The sequence below is a fragment of the Enhydra lutris genome, unplaced genomic scaffold (genome assembly GCF_002288905.1).
Source record: "Enhydra lutris kenyoni isolate GAN:26980312 unplaced genomic scaffold, ASM228890v2 scaffoldscaffold6, whole genome shotgun sequence".
NCBI classification, from domain to species: Eukaryota; Metazoa; Chordata; class Mammalia; order Carnivora; family Mustelidae; genus Enhydra; species Enhydra lutris.
The window spans coordinates 43,129,538-43,148,192 of NW_019154090.1; the positions used below are offsets into that span (position 1 = coordinate 43,129,538).

General features: G+C 43.7%; 2 protein-coding genes across 4 annotated transcripts in view; both read left to right on the plus strand.

The window, feature by feature from the left end:
- Positions 1–1,331, plus strand: LOC111141786 (small integral membrane protein 26-like). Of its 3 annotated transcripts, none has more exons than XM_022494597.1 (2): positions 1–178; positions 998–1,331. In XM_022494597.1, the coding sequence occupies exons 1-2, from the start codon at positions 61–63 to the stop codon at positions 1,162–1,164; spliced, it is 285 nt and encodes a 94-aa protein (XP_022350305.1). In that variant the 5' UTR covers positions 1–60; the 3' UTR covers positions 1,165–1,331. The 3 variants fall into 3 exon arrangements, with proteins under 3 accessions (XP_022350305.1, XP_022350306.1, XP_022350307.1); XM_022494598.1 differs by having other exon boundaries at positions 37–201; positions 1,018–1,315; XM_022494599.1 differs by having other exon boundaries at positions 37–178; positions 1,007–1,315.
- A 9,911-nt stretch (positions 1,332–11,242) lies between these two features.
- The window catches only part of LOC111141744 (D-tyrosyl-tRNA deacylase 1), a 177,538-nt gene continuing 170,125 nt past the window's right edge, over positions 11,243–18,655 (plus strand). The window contains exons 1-2 of the mRNA XM_022494537.1: positions 11,243–11,390; positions 18,236–18,326. Of these exons, the coding sequence (XP_022350245.1) occupies positions 11,348–11,390; positions 18,236–18,326 (134 nt within the window). The 5' untranslated portion in view covers positions 11,243–11,347. The remainder of the gene's footprint in view (positions 11,391–18,235; positions 18,327–18,655) is intronic.

Below are 18,655 nucleotides of genomic sequence, written 5' to 3' on the forward strand. Positions count from 1 at the left end.
GCAGGAAGGCCCGCCTCTGCCCTAGGCCTCCCGGAGTTGAAACCCTCCCCGAGCTGCATAATGCGACCGGATCAGGCCACATCTTGGTACCGGCGGATGTCCGTGCTATATGGGTTGGGCGCTTGGACCACCCTGGGCTCCTTGTTTTATTTAAGCCGGAAAAATCACAAGCCACCAGGTACGACCCTCCGGCAGCCTTCGGTGGGGCGTCCTGATAGGGTCACAGAAGCTGCTTCGCTGTGCCGCAGGCACCGGGTTTATTCTGCAAAACCATTGTCGCGAGCAATTCGCTGTAGGGGAATCTGCCCGGAACTACCGTTTCAATCCTCCTATCTGCTTCTTGTTTGTTTATTTGACGAATCTGGGTAAGATTCCAGAGGAAATGTCAAAACACTGGACGGTGATTTATTTAAAGAGGTGATGCCTCGGTGAGCCCGGTCGCAGTTGGCGAGCAGTTTCAGCACTTCCACCCGCCGAGGTGTATTAAAATCTTCCCGGTTACCGGGCGGAAGAGAAAATCCCCGAGCCTTCAGAGATGTGCTGGAGATTTGTAGATGCCTGCAGCGGATTCTAGTTGCCCGGGGCTGAACGGGCGGAGTTGATGGGGCGGGACTTGCTAAAGGAGGGAAATATCCTAAAACTGCGGTTGCACAGATCTGAATGTGCTAAAAGCCATTCGGAAAAGGAAACAGGAAAGCTGTTCTGTAAAAACCATGCTGAAGATGACATTTGGCGTTGAAGATTATCAGCGGCCTGAAAGTACACGTGTCCAGTATTGTGCATTTAAACACGTTTCAGTGTCTATAGTGGTCATGTCATATTTATTTTTCTTTTTTCACAGGGAGAAAATAGTGTCAGGAATCTGACGGGGGTAGGGGTGATTCCTACCTTAGTTTATTTTGTTTCCTTCCAAGACTTAACTAATAATTTAAGGACTGCTGTCTTAAAAGGTAATAATTCAGGTGTTCCTTTCTTTTTTATTTTTTATTTTTCAAAGGTGATGAAGTGGAGCAAAAGGATGTCCCAAGAAATGAATTTCTTGAGCCCCCGAAAGGGTTTTACTTGGAAACAATTGTCACATACAAGGAAGATTTTGTTCCAGTCACTGACAGGATTGTCAACTTTCTGAAATCGTGGACTGGTGGCCCTGGACGAGAATCGTGATTAACTGCGGAATGCTGAAAACCGGGACTTTGGTTCATTTCATGGATGCCTTGATTTCCAATTTATGTTTATGAAAAGTGTATCCATTTAATTTAATTTTGCTGTAAAATATAAACACTCGTGGTATGCAATAAATACGTCTTTGAGGAAAAGTCAACTTGCATATTTCAGAGGTGTCCCTCATTACTTATATGAGTGAAAAGATTGAAGTGAAATTTCACATTAAGCTTCCGTAAGCTGTTTTCTGAGACTGTTTCATGTAACTTTCTATTTCTCTCATGTTGCCGGCAAATAGGGCTTTAGCAGTGCTTTGAAGGTTACAATCACCCTATCTCCCACCTTCTGCCTGGGATTTATAGCGGCTCTTTAGGTACTATTGGGTACTTGGGAAGTATGTTATAAACTATATTTTGTAACTCCTGAATTAAAGAGACTTGACCTTTTTACTAGGACCAGTACAGGTACCCCTCATTCCTTCAGCAGATGTGGATTGAACCCCAACTGTGGCTACCAGTATTCTAGACATGGGGGATACAAAGTCAGGACAATGTGGGTTGTTCCCTAGAGTGCTGCACTGGTCTCTACTGTCTATTACCATTGCAAGTAAGAACCCCACACAAGTGGGCTTAAATCAGAAAGGAGGTGTTTATAAAAAATGTGTATGGACAGCTTAGAACTAAAGCCAAGTATGTTGAGATCTTAGGAGAGCCTGGTACCCCACTCGGGTAGGCAGCCAGCCTCTCACTGAGCCCGCTTGGGCTCTTGTCTGCCTTGTTGCCTCTCTCGCTGCACACCAGCTTCTCTTCTCCCAAACCCCCATTCTGCAGTACTAGAGCTAGTCTGAGCAGCCTCTTCCCAAGCTGGTGTTTGGCTTCCACTCTTGTGAGACTCAGTCACTTTTTATTAGTGCCCTGCCCTGTGGATTACTGAGTATGCCTGAAAGGCATTCGTGAGGCATCAGGGTGGCTCAGTTGGTTAAGCAGGATAATTTAGGCACTGGAGAAAGAAATGTTAGAGTAGGATTTCTGGTTAATGTTCTATAGGGGGGTAAATACCTACACTTTGGGGTTTTGTTTACTTGTTTACCAGACAGGAATCACTTTTATCCTTATTGGCCAAAAATCCACAAGTTGCTGTGTAATATCACGAAACCTAGGCTTTTTTTTTTTTTTTTTAAGATTTTATTTATCGGGGCGCCTGGGTGGCTCAGTGGGTTAAGCCTCTGCCTTCTGCTCAGGTCATGATCCCAGGGTCCTGGGATCGAGCCCTGCATCGAGCTCTCTGCTCAGCGGGGAGCCTGCTTCCTCCTCTCTCTCCGCCTATTTGTGATCTCTGTCTGTCAAATAAATAAATAAAATCTTTAAAAAAAAAGATTTTATTTATCTATTTGAGAAGTAGAGAAAGCATGAGATGGGGGGAGTGTCAGAAGGAGAAGCAGACTCCCCAGCAAGCAGTAAGTCCGATATGGGACTCGATCCTGAGAGTCTGGGCTCATGGCCATGAGCCCAAGGCAGTTGCTTAACTAACTGAGCCACCCAGGCTCCCGAAACCTAGGTTTTTAATCACAGGTAGATGATAGGTCAAACCGAGGCACATTCCCCCAGATAACTAAGGAATCTTTGAGTGGGCCTATAAAAGAACTCTTGGGCCCAATTCCAATTTGCATGCGTGTGTGCGTGTGTGCGTGTGTGTGTGTGTGTGTGTGTGTGTGTGTGGTGGGGGTCCAGGCACCACAGCAATTCTTGGGAACCAGTTGGGGGCATTCTATAATTCAACTCCATTCTGACACTATCTACTCAGAGATAGCATCAGATTCCATAGGTCAAGGGCTCAGTCTTGCAAGATTGTCACTCCCCCCCTCCCCCATCACAATCACAGCCCAGGTCCTCCTCATCTGTGCTTCTTCCTGTGGCAGTCAGCTTTTCCAACAACACCCTCCTTGGACTTGAGACACTAGTCTCAAGCCTAGGTTGTTACCTATTCTTTTGACCCACCAGCTATAGATCAAAGGTTCCCAAGACCCCGTCCTTGAGTTCAATTAATGTGCTAGAACAGCTCATGGAACTCAGAGAAACATTTTACTGACTAGATGACAGAATGTAACTCAGGAGCAAACAGTTGGAAGAGATGCACAGGGCAAGGTGTGGGGAAAGTTCCCTGTTCTCTTCCAGCATGCCTTTCCCCAATCTCCATGTCTTTACCAGCCAGGAAGTTTTCGGAACCCTGTCCTGGTCCCCTAGGTGGCTCAGTTGCTTGATAGACTGCCATGGGCTCTGGTCATGATCCTGTAATCCCAGGATCTAGTCCCACTCCCAGCTCCCTGCTTAGTGGGGAGTCTGCTTCTTTGCCTGGCCCTCCCCAATCTTGTGCTCTCTCTCTCTATCTCTCTCTCTCAAATAAATAAATAAAATCGTAAAAAAAAAAAAAAAAAAAGGAACCCTGTCCTTTTGGGTTTTTATGGAGTCTTCGTTACAGAGGCATGACTGATTAAATCCTAGGCCACTGGCAATGGAACTCAATCTCTAGCCCCTCCCCCCTCCCAGGGTGTTGGGGTTGGGACTGAAAGTTCCCACCCTCTAGTCACATGATTGCGTCTCCTGACAACTAGCCTTCATTCTTTAGGTGGGGTCGAAAAGTCAACTCATTAATGTAACAAAAGACATATTTGTCACTCTCATCACTTTGGTAATTCCAAGAATTTTAGGAACTCTGTATCAGGAATAAAGGAAGACCAAATACATACTTCTTATTTCAGGTCACAATATCACTACTTGTTAAACACAGTGCTCCATAATGACATTTAATGTACTTGCTATCTTTCTTTTCACCTGATACTGCAAGTTTTGGAAAATTTTCCTTTATAGCATCCTGACAGAACTCCGTCATTGGCAGGCCAGGAGTCAGTGACTCCATCGCCAGGCCTGCCCAAAGACCATAGTGAGTCAAGTGTCACATCCAAGGTAAGGAGGTAATTTGAGTGGGTTTCGTGGAAGGGATCAGGCATGCATGGTGGGGGGTGGGGAAGGGTGTCTTTCTGGTGATATGATATCAGAGGACTACCTTGCCATAGTTTTCTATTTTTTTCCATCACAGATTCAGCATACATCAAAATGAACATGAGATTCTCCTGGACTTAGTTTCTTTTTAGAGAAGAAAGTCATACAATTTTGTACTGATGGAACCAGAAATATGACCAAGTGGCAGAAGTCAAAGAAGCAACAGAGTTAAGGTTCTCCTAAGCATTAGAGATTCACCAGCTGGAGCTAAAAAAAAAATCATGCTTTTTTGGGGGCACTGTGTCCAATGTGCTCTAGCACGCAGAGTGTTGGGCTTTAAACATTCAGGGGAGGGTCCTGTGGGAGGCTGAGTTGGCTAAGCAACTGCCTTTGGCTCAGGTCATGACCCTGGAGTCCTGGGATCGAGTCCTGGGATGGAGTCCTGCATCAGGTTCCCTGTTCAGCAGGGAGGTCTGCTTTTCCATCTGACCTTCCCCCTTTCATGTTCTCTCTCTCAAATAAATAAAATCTTAAAAAAAAAAAAAATTCAGGGGAGCTCTGCTTCACCTCTCTGAATTAGACTTTTAAGATGAATTACATGATCTATCATTTCCAGAATGACATATATGGCCCAGACAGAGATGATGGATATGTCATTGTAAAGATATGCTTATTTGCAGATTCGCTTCAAGATCAGTTTCTGAGAACTGTATTACATTTACTCCTTGCCACAATCTGAAGAAGATAGTCTTCCCAACTTCACAGATAAAAAGACAGAGGCTAAATGAGGTCTAACCATATTCCTAAGATCACACAGGGAGTAGCAGAGATGGGACAGAAAGTGAGGTTTTTCAGGGGCCAAAGCTTAAGCCGTTGGCATTATGCTAACTTTGTCTCATAAAACAGTGAGGGAGCTATTGATGACAAGCTTTGGAAAGAAATGCTGAAAACTTTTTGTTTTCCTAGAATCCAAATGCCAGAAAGCTCAAATTATCAGATTGCTTTATGCTTTTGTGAGGGGCAGATAACAAGTGAAAAACTACCATCAGGGTTCTATTAAAAATAAAAGTCCAGTGAATTTTGGACCCCAAGTGAATTTAGTCCAGTGAATGTAACAGTTTGACTAATAGTCTATCCATTGGCTGTATTTATTTGCTGTCTAATAGAATGGTGGCTGATGATTTGAGACACAACAGCATCCCATATCATCATAGAAAGGTTGCATGCAAAATGAATTTTTAGTATTAAATGTATTTTATTTATTTATTTATTTATGAGAGAGAGAGAGAGAGCGAGTGCACACTACTGGGGGAGCAAGGAGGTGGCTCGACCATTCCACCATTTGGATGAAGATTACTCCCAAGGAATGACAGGAAAAAAAACAAAAAAACAAAAAACAAAAAAAACAAGGGAAACTTGGCTGGCTCAGTCAGTGGTGTGTGCTAGTCTTGATCTCAGGGTTGAGTTCGAGCCCCATGCTGGGTGCAGAGATTACTTAAAAATAAAATCTTTAAAAACAACAGCAACAGCAACAACAGCAAAATGAATTGACTTGTCTGGCCCTGTGGAAGACCATACCGGTGCAGTGTTTTATGAGAAAAGAATCGATTTCTGTGCAATTCAAGGCACTGTACTTGGGTCTCTGTTACAGCTGATGTAACTCCAAGCAAATCCCATTTCCTTATTTATTTATTAAAAAAATTTTAACTTTCCATGATAGAAAAATCTCCTCTACTTTTCTGAACCTCAATTCCTTTTGATGAAGAGGCATAGTATCTACCCAGTCCGCTGACAGGGTTTTGAGCTTCCACTGAGAAAGTGCTCTCTGCTGGGTGCCAGGGTGGCTCAGTCCGTTAAGCTGCTGCCTTTGGCTCATGTCGTCGTCCCGGGTCCTGGGCTGGAGCCCCACATTAGGCTCTCTGCTCAGTGGGGAGCTTGCTTCTCCCTCTACCCCTCCCCCTCGCTCATGTGCGCTCTCTCTCTCTCTCTCTCTCTCTCAAATAAATTAAAAAAAGAAAAGTGCTCTGTGTCCATGCTATTATTAACAGGAGTAAACTATGTCTTAAGTAGTCCTGAGAAGCTGGTGTAAACACCTTCCACCTCTAAGTCAGTTCCCTCGTATAGTCCTCCACTGCTTGGCTCTTGGCACCCCAGGGACTTTGTCGCATGATACTTGCCCATACGTCTTGCCCATAACACCCAGACGTTAACATACGTCTTCAGCAGCACAGTTTAGCTGTGAGTATCAAAATGGAAAGTGGCATATCCTTTGATTCAGCAATCCTGCTTTCAATTTACAGAATTTACGGAGATAACTGAAAGGATTCAGGCAGAAGTGTCTTCCATAAAACTTGCTCAACATGGCACTGAGCTGAAAACAGCCTCTCGGTAGACACGGCTAACTGCTTTCCCTACGTCCACTGCCTCGGTTCCTGCTTTATTATAGACCGGTGAGTCCACCCCATCCGTGCTCTAGGGGGACTGGCTCCATCTGGAGGGCGGGGCCCGGTTGGTCCCGTGTTTCTCAAATCGGGCACTGCTGGCACTGTGGATGGGACAATCCCATTTGTGGGCTGCCCCAGGTGTGGCAAGAGCCTCAGCATTTCAAATTCTCTGGTCATTAAATGCCAGTAACAACCTCCACACATTGTTACAGCTCCAGTCCCTCTCTTCACACACACCCCTCCTGTAACCACCTGGGGCAAGAACCTTTCATCTCAGCCAATCGTGTGGGTGGGTGGGGATGGGGTGGGGTTAAGTCCCATCTCCCTTTCAGCGATTGGGTCAAGCATGGTCATGTGGTCTCATTCTGGCTAGCCAAGAGCCAGGGGCTTCCGTGCAAGATGTCCCAGCTTCAGAGGAAGGATCCGGAAGAGATGGTCTATTGTACCTCGGGTTTTGGGTCTGGGTAGAATCCCTAGAACAGCCACAGCCATACTATAAGGTTAGGGTACATTGTTAATCAAAGAGCTATATTCACACTCTTATTCATTGAACAATATTATCTGAGCTCTGGGTACTGTGTTAGGCGCTTCGGATACAAGGGTATCGCCTTGTGATACAAGGGTATCTCACGCTCGTGAGAGACATGAATGATCAGAACAAGCCTAACAGGCACTAGAGTAATTGAAAGTTGCCGGAGTATGTGGGCACCTGGTGGCTCAGTCAGTTAAGCCTCTGACTTTGGCTCAGGTCTCCATCCCAGTCCTGGGATCCAGTCCCGGAGCAGGCTCCCGGCTAAGCAGGAACTCTGCTTCTCCCTCTGCCCCTCCCCCTGCTTATGCTCTCTCTCTTTCTTTCTAGGTAATTAAATAACATTAAGAAAGAGAGAGAGAGAAAGTTGCCAGAATATGAGGGAAGAACCATGGGATGGTGCTGGGAAATACTGGGGAACAGGGACGCTTTAGTCTCTGTGGTCAGAGAAATTCTGTCTGAGGAGAAAGCCTTTGAGCTGAAAACCTGAAGGAGAGGAGCAAGATGTACGAAGAATAGGGGGAGAATATACCAGATGGAGGACCAGCACATGCTGAGGTGCTGAGGTAGGAACAAATGGATTTGCTTGAGGGATGTAGAGAAGACCACCACCTGGAAAAAGAAGAGTATATACTCTAGGAATATCACTTTTATTTCTCTGTGGAGACTGGATTGGAGCGGGAAACAATGTGGCAGTAGGGAGACAAGTGAGAGAGCCGCGGAAGAAATCCCGGTGAGAGATGACGGGGAGCATGTGACAGGATGACATGGCGGTGGAGAGAAGAGGGCACTTGGGGGTATGTTTTGGAGAGTGAGAAGATTTGTTGATGGACTAGATACCTGGGGAGAGGGAAAGGGGGCAACTATGAGTCACTTATGACTCTAATAAACATTGGAGTCATTTATTTAGATAGTGATGACCCAGGTGGTGGAGTGTGGAGGGCTTGTGGAGTTCTAACACCAACCGCTGTACTGCAATTCGGTCCTGGCACTAAGCATGCAGGCTTAGCTCCCACCCAGCAAGTTTAAGGGGCATGTCCCCAACAAGGCTGCTTTTCAGATTCCAGGTTCATTTCAGGGGTCCCCAGGTCATCTGTATTTATGACCAATGGGCTGCAAATTTGGGAGTTTCTGTGACTCCCCCAAGTTTCATAATTTGCCACAATGACTCACATGATGGGTCTTTCTGGTGACCCGCTCTCCATCTGAACTGATTTCATAGCATAAAGTCAGAGGTGATCAAGGGGCATGAAGAACAAACCCATTCCTATCACATGGGAGATTCTGAAGACTTTAGAAGCTCTGTGCCAGAAACCCAGAACAAAGATCAGACACATGCTTTGTTATACAACAGGATTGGGAATCCTGAGTTCCTTTTAAAATCTATTCACTTTGTGATATCTGTGACTCATGGAAATGGAGATGTGAAGAAGGTATTTGGAAGCACAAACTCATAGGAGATAACTGGAGCAGAAATGAAAATGGGAGAGTTGGTGGCATGAAAGTGGAATTTTAAATATGAGAATGGAGAGGAAAAACCAGAGTGCACAGGGCCCTGAAGGCTTGTCACATGCAAATTGGAGTGGAGGAAGAGGGGGGAGGACCCTGGGGAGAGCGGCAACTGAGAAGCCAAAGGAGAAGGTGTGCAGAGGGGAGGAGGTCCTTCCAAGGGCAGAAGCCCCTGGTGTTGACCTTTCTGAGTTCACTAAATGCAAAAAAAGAACTTGGTGTTTTGGTATGTTTTTAGAACCTTAAGATTTTTATTTTTAAGGAATCCCTACACCCAATGTGGGGCTCAAACTCACAACCTTGAGATCAAGAGTCTCATGCTCTACTGATTGAGCCAGCCAGGAGCCCCTAAAACTTTTATTTTGAAATTTCCAACTTACAGAAAACTAAGGTCCTTTCCCTTCCAAACTGCCAACATTTTATTTCATTTGGTTTATCACTCACTATATTTTCTCTGTATATATTATTTTTCTCCAAACCATTTAAGAATAAATTGCAGATATGATGTGCCTTTATCTCTAAATACTTCGGTGTGCATTTTCTTTCTTTTTTTTTTTAAAGATTTAATTTGTTTATTTGACAGAGAGAGATCACAAGTAGGCGGAGAGGCAGGCAGAAAGATAGAGAGAGAAGCAGGCTCCCCACTGAGCAGAGAGCCCGATGTGGGACTCGATCCCAGGACCCTGAGATCATGACCTGAGCCGAAGGCAGCGGCTTAACCCACTGAGCCACCCAGGCGCCCTCGGTGTGCATTTTCTATAAACAAGGATGTTCTCTTACATACAAATCAGGAAATTTATATTGATTTAATGCCATTATCAAATCCAACAGTTCTCAAAGTGTCCCTCGAGAGGACTTATGATTGCCAACTCTTTCTATAATAATGTATAGACAATATTTGCCTTTTTCACTCTTACTCCTTCAGGAGTGTACAATGGGGGTTTCCAGAGGTGCCATGGTGTGTAATGACCTCAATGCTCTACTGTTAACATATATCACTTTATTATTGTTGTTTTTGAATGTATTATAAATCAATGTTTAACGATTTTTCTTTGTTGTAATTTCTAATACAGTCAATCTCTTTAGATATAACCCAGATAAACAAAAGCTATTTAGGGTATTCAATAATTTTTAAGAATGTAAAGGGATATTGACATAAAAATGTATGAACTATGCTGATTAAATGTAAAAAACATCAAATTTTAAGTTTTTCTCACTCTTAGGTTCTCTGGTTGGGTCTGAGAATTAAGCTGACAAAGATTAATGGGAGAAAAGTACACCAACCTAATTACAAGACAGGGAGACTTCACGAGAAAATGTGGCTCAAAGAAACAGACTTGTGTATTCCTATGCTATTTTTGATGGAGAGTGGACATCATGGAGGAATATAATAGGTCAAGGAGTATGAGGTAAGCATAGTAAACGGGGGTGGGGAGTGGGGGGTGGGGGGTGGGGGGGTGGGGGGGAGGTACTTAGCAAGGTCTCTTTGTTCTTGCCATCCCTTTGTCTTTGCAGATCAAGTTGTAGGGAGGGCACACAAGTATTTACGACTGGTTTCAGGAGAGAAGGGTGATGGGAAGTTCAGTGTGACTTTTCTGATCCTGCTGTTTTCTCAAGCTCTGTTATGGTATTCGATATGCCAAGGTGCCGTATTTTGGGAGTAGCCTGTTCTGAATGTCATCACTCTACACCCACTAATGCTATTAGAGGGCTTGGAGAAGAAGGCATGCTGAAGCGGGCTTATTTAAAAAAAAATTTTTTTTATTTATCTTAAGATTTGAGACAGAGAACAAGACAGCCACAGAGAACATGAGCAGAGGGGAGGGGAGGGAGAGGGAATAGCAAACTCCCTGCTGAGCGGGGAGCCTGACTTGGGGCTTGATTCTAGGACCTTGAGATCATGACCTTAGCAGAAGGCAGACACTGAACCCACTGAGCCACCTAGGTGCCCCTGAAAGGGGCTTATTTTTCTCAGCGATAATAATTTGTTAGGGTAATACTTGTACAGTCCTTTGCGGCTTTCGAGTGATTTTTACACAGTCTATTTTATTTAAATCTAACAACGCTGGGTGGGGGAAGCTGCTAAGTATTAGGATTTGAGGAATTAGAATGACAGGCTCATAGACCTGTGCAACGGCCATGGCATGGCTAAGTCATATGAATACTTACATACCGTAGTTAAATAGCTATTTTAGGAAGCAGATTTTATTTTGTCTGGTTTTTGAGAAGACACCGAGGCAGGAAGACAAGGGAAAAGGAATTTGGGAGCATCGGGACAGAGGGGTGGACGGGTGGCAGGAGAAACACAGTATTGAGATTCAGGACAAAACAGGGATTTAGGGATGATTGGCTCTTAGGTCGGGAATGTGAGTAACACAGCTGCCGCTTAGGCAGGGATTGAATCTGTATAAGGGGTGGGGCCCGGGCGGGGGTTTCGGGATCCGGTGGGGGGCTGGGCCCACCTGTGGCTGGGGCGGGACCAAGGGAGGGGCGGGACCTATCACCAGGTGGGCGTGACCGACGCGGGCGGGGCCGACCTGTGGATGGGCGTGGCTGACGTGGGCGTGTCGCCGCCAACCGGGTCGGACCCGGCGGTTCTGCGCGCTTCCTGGTGTCACCCGCAGAGGGCGCCGGCCGTCGAGCCACCTGCAGAGTAGCGAGGCCGGAAGGAGTGCGGCGCCGCCCCGCTCGCCCCAGCCGCCGCCATGAAAGCCGTGGTGCAGCGCGTCACCCGGGCCAGCGTCACAGGTCAGTCGGGCGGGGCCGGGGTCGGGCCCGGGAGGAGCCACCCCTGACCCCGCGCTCGGCAGTCCCCGGCCGCCCCCGTGAGGGTTCCCCCGGGCCGTCCCCGAGGCAGCTGCAGCCACTGCGGGCCCTGGCGAGCTCGCCCCCGCAGCCCGGAGTCTCCGGGTTGGCTCCGGGCGCCGCCGCGGCCACGGAGCAGTCCACGTGCCCCGCGGGCCCTGGCGCGGCCCTGACTGCAGGGTTCTTCTTTGGGTTCATGATAAACGCGGCTTATTATCTTGTTGTTTTTGTTTTGTATTGTCTTGTTTTGTTTTTTGTTTTTGGTCCCGAGTATCGGGTGGCAGAACCTCCGAACATCCCCATGGCCCGTTCTTCGGTGGAGTGTTGCACAAACAACACGTAGGCAGCATTTCCCGAGCAAGGATACCGCCATCCGCCCCTTACAACGTTATATTTTAAATTTCCCATTTTTACCCATTGTCTACAGGTCCCAATTTTCATGGAGCTTGACTGCCAATAAAATGCATAGATATGAAGAGTTGTTCATATGGATGAGTTCTGACAGTTGTGCACACCCACGTGACCGCCCAGACTCGATACAGAACGATCCCCGCCCCCAGGACACCTCTCTTTCTCACTTCTCTAACCATGCAGGGGTGGGGTCAGAATCTAAAGAATTCTGGATCCATTATTTCTGTTTGCCACCAGTTTCTTGTGGACCAGGCCACCCAGCCATTTGTCATTACTGGATCACTGTAGTCTAGTTTGAACATCAGAGATCCAGATGATTAATGTATATAAGGTAGTCGTTTTAAAAAGTCAAACCAAGATAAAAAGATGTTAAAAATTTTTTTTAATGACTAATACTAGATTGTATTCTAGTCTTCTGGTTTTTTTTTTTTTCATACTTACAGTATTGTTTCAGCCCAAGTAATTCCAAATATCCTTTTCTTCAGCCAGTCCACACCAACTCTGTGTTCTTTAAATAGATTTAAAAACAAAGCAACAAAATTCCCTGAAGAAACAACTAAACCCAGCAAAACCATGTATTTAGATCTGAGAGTCTACTTTTCAATGCTGCCTAATGATTTCTAAGCTGTTCTGTTAACTGGTTTTGAATATGGTCCTGGAGTAATAGGGAACAGAATAGCTTTGGGATTTATGGGCTTTTTAAAACAAAGTTTTTTGGCCTTTCAGTTAATATTTAAATTAACTAAAATGGGAAATTAATAGATGAAAAGATTTTTTTGCTTTTTTCAGCAAAATCTTGTATTCTGCTCTATGTGGTCATCACCAACAGTGAGTGGACTTTGAGGAAATTAAGTTCTAATCTTCTCTTGCACTCTTCATTCTGCTGATCTGACATACTGAGAACATGTATTTTGTGAGATTTGCTGAATAGTTTGAATGATTTTAATTTGCTATTTAAATTGGGTGCTTTTAGTTAAAAAACAGCAAACCTGCATATTAAAAAAGAAGCGTATTTAAAAAAAGAGAAGGGTATTTTAAAAAAAGAAGGGTATTAATTGTGGGAAGTTGTTAAATAAAATGGAATTCTCTCAGTACTGGAGGGAACTTCAGGTTAGCTAGGCCTTCTAGCTGAACTGTAGTGGAAAGATTTTCTGATTTCTTTAGAATGTGACTGGCTTCACTGAAACGTGGTTGTACACGAATGGCATTTTATTATGGGGGTTTTAAAATGTCACTTTCAATTTTATGGTTGGGACAGAGGATAATAGGAGTCATATCTTAGTATGTGGCAGACTCAATGAGATTGGTCAAGTACATTTTGATGTCTTAGCGTGGTTATTGTGATAATCTTAATTTAAAAACCGTTGTTATGGAACATTTTGAACATGTTCATTTGGTTACTCAGGCGGCAAAGTGTGGTAGCTCTCATGTCCTATCATTCAGCTTCAGCAGCTAAAATCTGAATAGAATCATGTAATGTTGGGAAGGGGATCTAAAATGGGCTTGAGGGGCGCCTGGGTGGCTCAGTGGTTTAAGCCTCTGCCTTCAGCTCAGGTCATGATCTCGGGGTCCTGGGATCGAGCCCCACATCAGGCTCTCTGCTCAGCGGGGAGCCTGCTTCTCCCTCTCTCTCTGCCTACTTGTGATCTGTCTCTGTGTCAAAGAAATAAATAAAATCTTAAAAAAAAAAAAAATAAAATGGGCTTGAATGAGTTAATTTGAGAGGTTGTGAATTCTTCTTGAAGTAGAAGTCAGTGGTGATGCCAGTATGCATGGGAAATTGACCGAATATCTCACGTCTTTTCTAGCCCTGTGATCTGTTGTCTAAAATGGTGATTTTCAAGTTTTTTCCCCTTGGAAATTAATTTGTCAGTAATAAAAGAACTCTTTTGGTCTCCTAGTTCTTCTACTTGTCCCTGGAGGGGGAAGCAAAACTACTCCAAAATAGGAGAGGAGACTATGTTATAGATAGACTTTGGGGCATAATTTATTTCTTACTAAGACAGTAATAGATTATAAAAATGTTGAAACTCTTCAAAAATTAAAAAAAAAATTATTTATTTATTAGAGATAGAGAGAGGATCAAAGAGGCAGAGGGAGAGGGAGAAGCAGGCTCCCCGCTGAGCAAGGATTTCCCCTTTGGGACCATGACCTGAGCCAAAGGCAGATTAACTGACTGAGCCACCCAGGTGCCCCCCCCACCTTTAAAAAATATTTTTAAAAATTTTATTTATTTGAGAGAGAGAGAGAGCATGAGAGAGTGGCTGAGGGAGAGGGAGAAGCATGAAACTCTTCAGGTAGTGATTTGAATCACTTTGAATCGTGATTCTACTTTTTAGAATCTATTTCGGAAAAGATTTAGAGGGATGAATAGGCAGAGCAGGGAGGATTCTTAGAGCAGTGAAATTACTACTCTGTATGATACTGTAGTGGTGGATACATGTTAATGTATATTTGTCCAAATCTATAGAATGTACAACACAAAGAGTGAACCCTAATGTAGTAAACTATGGACTTTGCGTGATAATGATGTGTCAGTGCAGGTTCATCAGTTTTAACAAATGCACCCCTGTGGTGGGGGATGTTGACAATGGGGAAGTGATGCATGTATGGGGGCAGTGAGTATAGTAACTTTTTCTTTTTTTTAAAGAGGGGTTGTGGAGCAGAGGGAGAGGGAGAGAGAGAATCTTAAGCAAGCTCCATGACCAGGCTAGAGCCAGATGCAAGGCTTGATCTCATGACCCTGAGATCATGACCTGAGCAGATATCAAGAGTTGGACGCTGAACTGACTGAGCCCCCCAGGCACCCTGAATCTCTGTATCTTTGCTCAGTTTTGTTGTGAACTTAAGACTGGTCTAAAATGTAAAGTCTAAAGTCTAGTATACAGAGGTTTCCCCCACAGTGTTATTTACTGAAGTGAGAATTTTGAAACAAACCATATATCTAGCCAAATGGGATGGTTAGTTGGTCCAGTGGATAGAATGTAACTATTCCACTTGATGGGATGTCACTATTAAAAGATGTTTAGGAAAAGCTTATAACATGAAAAAATCCTTATGCACTGTTAAAAGATGGGACACAAAAATTTATGTACGATATTATTACAGTATTTGAAAATAAATATGGAGTAAAACCTATGGATAGAGAAAATATCAAAAGGAAATCATTGAGGGGTTCCTGGGTGGCTCAGTTGGTTAAGCGTCTACCTTTGGCTCTGGTCATGATTCCAGGGTCCTGGGATTGAGCCCTGCATTGGGCTCCCTGCTCAGTGGGGAGCCTGCTTCTCCCTCTGTCTGCCTCTCCCCCTGCTTGTGCTCTCTCTCTGACAAATAAATGAGTAAAATCTTTTTAAAAAAATTTTTAAAAAAGGAAATGATTGTAATATCAAAGTTTTTGTCTTTGGTGTTCTTTTTTTCCTTCCTGTTTCTTATATTTTCTAAATTTTCTTTTTTTTTTTTTTTTTAAAGATTTTATTTATTTATTTGTCAGAGAGAGAGAGGGAGAGAGAGCGAGCACAGGCAGACAGAATGGCAGGCAGAGGCAGAGGGAGAAGCAGGCTCCCTGACGAGCAAGGAGCCCGATGTGGGACTCGATCCCAGGACGCCGGGATCATGACCTGAGCCGAAGGCAGCTACTTAACCAACTGAGCCACCCAGGCGTCCCTATTTTCTAAATTTTCTGTAATGCTTCTGCATTAATTTAATGGTGGCTATAACTGAATAACCATTATATTTAAGCTTTTAAAACATAACTGGGGAAAATTAAAAAAATATATTATTGATATTATAAGAAAATAATGACTTCTTTAAAGAACAAATAAAGCCAGAAGCTTTTTCTAAAGCAACACAAACAAGCCAACCACCCCAATTGTTTACTGGTTATTTCAGGATAGATTATTTCTGTTTCAGCTTCTGAGTCATTGGCTCAAAGGACTGTAAATCACTCATAGTCCATTATAAGCAAAGCAGTGCAGAAGAAAATACTTTTTAGCATAGAAAGAAGAGAAGTTAAGTTTTATTGATATTTGCGTTGGAATGTGTTGATGCTGATACTCCCCTGGGGTCTGCATGTCAGGTGGTCCCTTGTCAGGTGAAGGAAGAGGGGGGTTTCTCATTCTTTCCTTAGCTTGCAGGATATGACAACACTTTTCAGTCTATGATGCCTTGTCAGGTATATTTATAGATAATATTATCCAGCAGAAGCAAACAAGGGAATGTCAGAGTCTGCCCTTCTCCTGATTGGAACATTAGGCTAATAGATGGTAAATAACAAGACATCAATAATCTAATGAGAGTTGGGAAAAAGTTGGCCAAAAATTGGGCACCTGAGTGGCTCAGTCAGTTTGGTGTCTGCCTTCGGCTTGGGTCATGATCTCAGGGTCCAGGGATTAAGGCCTGCATTTGGCTCCCTGCTTAGCTGGGAGTATGCTTCTCTCTTTTACTCTCCCTCTGTGTTCTTTCTCTCTCAAATAAATAAATAAAATCTTTCAAAAAAGTTAAAAAGGTGGCCTAAAATTTTGAAAGTTATAAAGATTTAACATTTGAAGTATGGATTTAGGTTCACCATCATAACGATGGATCTTGGCCAAAGAACTGTGCTAGCACTGAGATACTGCATCATAGTAGTGAAGTGTACATTTGACTATAAGTACATACACAAATGTTTGGAATATATATTCACAGATCTGTTCATTTGTGGGTGAGATGCACGATTGAAAGAGATTTGGAGGTCATTGGCTTAGAATGTAAAGTTTAGTACCAAACTGGGAAATAATAGAAGTTTGCAGACTTGAAGCTTAAGTTGTATTTATGTAATTATTTTCTTATTTAAAAAGATTTATTTATTTATTTTAGAGAAGTGGGGAGGGGCAGAGGAAGAGGGAGAGTCTCGAGCTCTGGAGCCTGACACAGGGTTTGATCCCATGACCCCAAGATCATGACCTAAGCCGAAACCAAAAGTTGGATGTTGACTGACTGCACCACTCAGGCATCTTGAAGCTTATCTTTTTTTTTTTTTTTTTTTAAAGATTTTATTTATTTATTTGACAGAGAGAGATCACAAGCAGGCAGAGAGGCAGGCAGAGAGAGGAGGAAGCAGACTCCCTGCCGAGCAGAGAGCCCGATGTGGGGCTCGATCCCAGGACCCTGAGATCATGACCTGAGCCGAAGGCAGCGGCTTAACCCACTGAGCCACCCAGGCGCCCCGAAGCTTATCTTTTATTCATTTATTTTTTATTTATTATTATTATTTTCTAATTTTTCTTTCTTTCTTTTTTTTTTTTTTTAAGATTTTATTTATTTATTTGACTGAGAGAGAGAGGGCACACAAGCATGGGGAGCAGCAGGCAGAGGGAGAGGAAGAAGCAGGCTCCTTGCTGAGCAGGAAGCCTGGTGCAGGGCTTGATCCCAGGACCCTGAGATCATGACCTGAGCTGAAGGCAGCCGCTGAATTGACTGAGCCACCCAGCTGCCCCGAAGCTTACCTTTTATACTATGGTTTTTATGTACAATGTATTTATCTTTTTGTAGTAAGTCGAAAAATTATTTCTTTATTTTTCTGACATAAATGTCTGTTATTTTGTGCTGTCTCTATATTGTGTTACCATATTTGCTGATTCCCAAGAAAAGAAGGTATCTCCTTTCAGAGAATTAATACTGGGTTAATAATTAATTAAAGCTGGATTCTCTTGGGAGGAAAACTCTGTTCTGTTTTTACAGATGGGCATATTCTGCTATGGAAAGTTTAAGGTATCTTACCCATGGTAACCCAGATAAAAATATGGTCCTAAAATTTGGCTTAGTGGTTGTTCATTTAAGAACTCATTCATTCCAGATAAAAAAATCAGAATGGGGTATCTGGGTGACTCAGTTGGTTAAGCTACTGCCTTCGGTTCCCTGCTTGGTGGGGAGTTTGCTTCTCCCTCTGACCCTACCCCTCTCGTGCTCTCTCTCTTTCATTCTCTCTCTCTTAAATAAATAAAGAAAATCTTTAAAAAAATCAGAATGGACATAAATCTTGATTATCATCTTACTGCATTTATGGAACTAATTTTTTAAAAATATTTAAAAAATTTTATGTGTTTACTTGTTTATTAGAGAGAGAGAGCGCTCAAGAGATGGGAACATGAGCGGGGTTGGTGAGGGGCACAGGGAGAAGCAGACTCTCCGCTGAGCAGGGAGACTGATGTGGGGTTTGATTCCAGGACTCTGGGTGCCACCCAGGCGCCCCTATGAAACTCATTTTTGAGTACCTACAGACTTTGTCAAAGAAGTTATAAGAAGTACGTGTGATGTTTAAACATTCCTCTGATTACTTAAAAGTGCGTCATGGCACCTGTTTGGTTCTGAGTCTTTTTAACTTTTTGTTTCCTTTCTAGTTGGAGGAGAGCAAATAAGTGCTATTGGACGGGGCATCTGTGTGTTGCTGGGTATTTCTCTGGAAGATACACAGAAGGAAGTGGAACACATGTAAGAGGCGCATTTTGAAGTCATTGCTATCTGAATGGGATGTGTAATGGTTCTATTTCTATATTTCTGTCTACCTGCCTATGTACTGACCTTTCTAAATTATATATATACATACTGGAACTTTTTAAAAAAATTTTTATTCATTTATTTGACAGAGAGAGAGATCACAAGTAGGCAGAGAGGCAGGCAGAGGGAAAGAGGGAAGCAGGCAGGCTCCCTGCTGAGCAGCGAGCCTGATGCGGGGGCTCGTGGGGCTTGATCCCAGAACCATGAGACCATGACCTGAGCTGAAGGCGGAGGCTTAATCCACTGAGCTACCCAGGTGCCCC